We start from the raw sequence: 5,680 nt of genomic DNA, 5'->3' as shown, positions 1-5,680 counted from the left end.
TTCGTTCGCGTGAGCGTGGTCGATTTTACTCTCAAATTTAATATTGATGTGTTTTTGCATTTTATTAATTAGGCATACCACGCGTAACCGCACGTATAACGTGTTTAATCTGACTTGGACTCGATCTTTACTTCTTTTGGCGATCGATTTTGTAGATACATATAATACATGCATTTATTTCTACATGTATATAGTATATGTAGGTATATATACATTACACGTGTATATGTACGTACACGCACAATTATAAATGTTCTCCTCACGCTGCACAATAGACGTACGTCTTACTCACAATCAGGGAATAACTTAAAGACTACTATAATAGTTGACTTTGCGAGAGAACGCTCATAGCAACGGTTGCAACGTAGCAACGGAAGCAGCATGCGGCATGCTAACTACGATCTATTACACTTGCAGAAAACGCCAGTCGCTGGTGTTGGCCGAATGGGACCTGGGATACATACTCCAATTATTCCATGTGCCGCGACGTGCGGTTGTCGACCATCGAGCTCGGTGTAGAAATCACGACTGCGCTATATTTCATCGGCTACAGCCTCTCCTTGTTCACTCTAATAATGGCAGTCTGCATATTTATCTATTACAAGTGAGTCGAATATCGATGATGAGCAATCTGAACGTCTTCCCGTTTAGGTATAACGTTATCTTTCTCAAAGAGAATGGAATGCTGCAAAACAAACACAGCCTTTTTCCTGCTTTTTGACACACGTTTAAGGAAAACTTGATTTTCATTGTTAATCTTTTACAATATTACAATTTTTTTACAATGTGTTTTCTATATTTACAAACTTGTCACGTACACTTTGAATGAGAACGAGTTTTAGTTTGATGAGAACAAGTTGTAGTTTATACGCAAGTGACGAGAGATTGATTGATTGATTGATTGATTAATATATTTATGTCCAAGCGTAGCTAAAGGGCAAGGAAAGCATGAGAGAGAGAGAGAGAGGGGGGAGGAGGGATAGAATTATTAATTAATTGTATAAGAAGAGAAAGACACAAAAGTCGCAGGATTTTTATACAGTGTTAAATACTATCGGCGGATATTGCTACACTCTTATTCTCGATTTTCAACTTGCTGCGCTCCCGTCGCGTCGTTTCCAGTACACCTACCGCACGACGCGAGCCGTCTCGGAGCGAACGGTCGAAACGGTATATAAACGGAGTAGGTATACGGATGCTTTGAATTCTATGCGTTGAATTCCGCCCGGTTGTTTCTGTTTGTTTCCTAATTGAGATCGCTCCCAGCACCGCGTACTAATCTATTGAAGAGCGACGTGGGCGAGAGGCCACTATAAATTAACCCTCTCTACCTTTACATACCACTCTATGTCACGAAAATATTCCAGAGTTTCTCAAGACTTTAATTGCTTCATATTTTTTTCTGTAGAGAGTTACGGTGCCTCAGAAACAACATACATACAAATCTAATGTTCACTTATATCCTGGCTGATTTGACGTGGATTTTAACTACTGTGATGCAGGTAATGTATATACGTAAATGTCATACTTTTATTTATACAGTACATACTCTTAATTTTTCCCCACATGGAATATTTCTTTATTTTTACATAACATTTATTTATTTTACATGTATGTATACAATATACAGAGTGTCCCAAAATTGGACCGACAAACTTTGGGTAATTAAAGCACAGATATAACAAGCATTTTTGTCGATAAACCCATATCCGCAAATGATTCATTTTGGCACCAGAGTGAATCAAAGATTACGTGTTTATGTCTAGCTAGTTGGAGTACAACATTATTTTCAGGGTATGTGAATTTATAAGCCGACTGCGACGTTGCACGCTCTGTATGGAAGTAAATGGTCACCACTTTTAACAACCGCTGATGTAAATATTCGAGTTCAAAAACCACTTTAGTGTCAAAACGGTCCATTTGCGGACATGGGTTTCGTGACAAAAAATGCTTGTTATACTGTCCTTAATACGTACCCGAAGTTTGTCAGTCTACGTTTGGGAATACCCGCTGTGTAATATATTTCTTATGTAACGCTCGTAAATTTAGCACGCAATGTTGAAATATTATTCGAAATATTATAACTTTCTGTTAAAACAGTTAACGTTGTGGATATATATTTTAATACGTTATTAACTGCATTTTGTTGTTAAAATCATGTTTCTACTGCGACGTTGTGTTATTTATTTGTAACAAAGTATATTAATTAAGCAAGTACCCTTTGCGATATCTCGACGTGCAAATCGTCGAATGTTCAGTGATGTATATCGACGTGGATTTTCAAATTTCTTCTCTCTCTACCACGTTGAATCTTCATTATTAATAATTTCAATGTATTATATACACCGTGCCGCGTGAAATTATTTTAAATTTAATGAAGCGCTGCCCCTGGTCCGTCCATCGCGCGTTGGAATTTACATTACGTCCATCGCTCTTTGACTGCTAAATTTAATTTATTATTAAGAGCGAGAGAGAATAAATGAGACGTGGGAAAAAAAAGAAACGTAAAGATGAATATATGAAAATTTAGTCTCCATCATTGATAACTTGAACAGAACTGTTTATTATTTTTACAATATTATATAACGCACAAATGCAGGCAATCTTGATCGCAGTGAACGTGATGAAATAATATGAACGTGACTCCAACAAGATGCTCTCCCTTGCGCGGTTATATTATATATAACCGGCTAACGCTAACGGATTCATTAGTAAGATTTCTTAATTTATCGACGACCAACGTACCCGGTACGTTTGCCAGTAATATTTCACCGTTCTACATGAATATTTTACATGAATCAGTTTAGTTTTTCAACGTCAAGGTAAAGAGTGGTGGAAGAAAGAAAAGAGAGGGAAGAGGGTGTGGGGGAACGGGAAGGTGGCAATGACACATTACTCTTTATTTATGGCTAACGAAGGGAGATGAACAGAATGTTAAAAAAACCTTTCCCATCCTATCGGATCGGATTGGCTGTCCCTGGGGCGTGTCCCTGATGAATATCGCCGATCAAAGAAAATCATCGATTGACGACCGTCCCAGCGTGCACGCGATTAAAAGCATTGCATTTTGTGTAATGCGCTTTTATTTCTACATCATAAAATCTCCTTGACAAACTCTGAAAGATTACGTGGCAAACAATGGATCCGCGCGCGTAATCTCGGAATAGTGTTTGTAAATTAATAAGATTAATATTAAAGCTATCCGCCGCCTGTCTGAGCGTTCTCTTATTTTAATACCATCTCTATATTATGTTATATATTTCCAGGTGTCCATGCAAACGGATATACCAACTTGCGTGATTCTCTTCTCGCTTCTTCATTACTTCCACTTGACAAACTTTTTCTGGATGTTCGTCGAAGGTGAGTTACAATTTTGTAAATTGATAATACGTAATAAAAGAGACACGTACCTCCCCCTTCCCCCGGGCGCGCGCGCGCGTGCCTAGTCCGAAAGGATATGAAATATATGTATATGTGTATATACTCGAGAAATATGATTACGCGTTTATTACTAATATCAAGTACTATTTCGCACTGTTTATAGGTCTGTATTTGTATCTGTTGGTCGTGAAAACGTTCACTGGCGATAATATCAAGCTGAAGCTCTGCCTAGTGATCGGCTGGGGTGAGTGAGCGAGCGGGAAAGATAGCTAGGAGTCGTCGCGAGTCGACAGGACATAAAAAATAATGACGCGTAAACAAATAAATAATGAAACTAATAGAAAAATAAATCCAGGTGTCCCGGTGCTCGTGATAGCCATGTGGGGAATCGCCAAGTCTCTGGATCAGAAAGTCATGAGCCACGTCATGAATCAAGCTAACCAGGTATGAATTTAAACGAGAACGTCTCTGACAGCGAATTTCCACCTTTCCGCGCGAGAAATCTTTCATTTCCCGATAGCGACGGCCGTGTAACGCGATGAGCTGTGATAACGACGGACGCGCCGCGACGCGGTGTCGAAAATACCGATCGAAATTTCAGTCACGCTCGCCTATTAACGCGTCGCGTGTCCAAGTACGTGACAAGGATGAAAACCGCGCGCGGGCAGGGGAGAGGCAGGATGAACATCCACGTGGAAAACACGGGGTGGTTTTATATATACGTCGACATATATCACCGCGAGCACCTCCCGGCTTCGTTCGGCTCGGGTGGATACTCGATGCGCGTCAAGTCGTTTACTTTTTATCACTCGCAGGCTCGCTGCTCGCGAAAAGACCTTCCATTGGATCACGCGCGTAACCACCACCTAAGCTAATGTTGGAGGATCGAAAGATCGATTAAACATCTTACAGGTCGTCTCACTGAAAGCTAATAAGTTTGTTAAATTCGTCGCTACTTTTATGTAAGAAATGTCGACTCTCTCTATAATATACATATAATACGCCTTACAGTTGTCAAGCTGTTTCGGGATATGCGCCGAAACTGACGTTGAATGATATGAATCGCGGAGCAGCGCAAAATAAAACACTATACAAAAGGCGCCTCATTCCTCGTTTTACTTCTGCAAGCAAGCTTTAGCTAAACTTTACCAATACGTACAATTTTATTTTACACGTTGAAATTTATTAGTTACAAAGATATATGTGTAGCATGCAGACGTGAAGATTTGCAAATGTATTTATGTATCCAGACATGCGATAAAGCACGGGAAGCATTTTGTAAAAAAACCGGTAAATGGTAAGACGTTCACGATCTTTCATGCTCACTATATATGAGAGAATCGAGCTCGGACCTATACCTTTAGTTTATTAGTACAAAGTTTACTTGTTGATATCGCGCGCGACCCTGTACATTAATTATGAACACGACTGGCTGGGGCAGGAAGTGGCGCTCTGGAGGCACTGTCCCTGGATGATACCGCATCCGTACGACTGGTTTTATCAAGCGTCAGCTATAATAGTCATAGCGGTGAACATGGTGTTCCTTTTCATGATTATGCGGGTGAGTGCATCATCGTATCGCTAAACAGTAATGCTACTTAACCTTTTGTCTTATCGTTTGGGAAAAATATGTTGATATCGTTCGTCAAGTTGATAGCGGCCTTATATAAAACAGTTTTATAAACGTTTACTTCGTTATATTAATGAAAATGGTGTCTCGCGATCAATTTCATTGTCAAGCCTCGCGCGAATGATCGAGGGTGCCGAGAACATAGTCAACTATATCGATATCGTTAACTAAATGATATTGTATACTTGTTTATGGCATATATAACCGGTCGATTCTACTTGACCCGAGATGGATATGGTCTTGATTCGAAATTAAAACTATCCTGCAGATATTGTTGACAATTATGAGCAAATAAAACGGCGTATACGCGACGAATAATGTTTCAATTTAACGCACGCGGTGCAGTCCGTGCCGAGAAGCGCGATAAAACGACCGTCCAATGCACAAAATTGCTTCTCCCGCACACATTGAAACTTCTAGTCGTATCTTACGAGAACACGACGTTGAGCGGCGTGTACTTCCCTGTTTAAAATAATAGATACAATATAATCAGATTACATTATATTACATTCAATTTCAATGTAAATTAATAATGTTTTTATTCATTTACATTGAAATTGAATGTAATATAATATAATCTGATCATATTGTATCTATTATTTTAAACAGGGTTGAGCATGTGATGAGACAATTTCTGGATAATTCATTCATCAATTAGTCGCGTGATAA

At 39.3% G+C, this 5,680-nt stretch overlaps 1 protein-coding gene across 1 annotated transcript; it reads left to right on the top strand.

Annotated features, from left to right (window-relative positions):
• Positions 1-247: 247 nt before the first annotated feature.
• On the top strand, positions 248-5,478 carry LOC112462593 (diuretic hormone receptor-like). Its single transcript, XM_025028464.1, has 6 exons — positions 248-604; positions 1,409-1,502; positions 3,267-3,360; positions 3,545-3,625; positions 3,737-3,825; positions 4,823-5,478. The coding sequence occupies exons 1-6, from the start codon at positions 477-479 to the stop codon at positions 4,964-4,966; spliced, it is 630 nt and encodes a 209-aa protein (XP_024884232.1). The 5' UTR covers positions 248-476; the 3' UTR covers positions 4,967-5,478.
• The last annotated feature ends 202 nt before the right edge of the window (positions 5,479-5,680 follow it).

Source organism: Temnothorax curvispinosus, unplaced genomic scaffold (assembly GCF_003070985.1).
Source record: "Temnothorax curvispinosus isolate PA1 unplaced genomic scaffold, ASM307098v1 QBEX01012561.1, whole genome shotgun sequence".
Lineage (NCBI taxonomy): Eukaryota > Metazoa > Arthropoda > Insecta > Hymenoptera > Formicidae > Temnothorax > Temnothorax curvispinosus.
The sequence above is the reverse complement of the archived record's forward strand: the minus strand, read 5'-3'. Positions and strand labels throughout refer to the sequence as shown.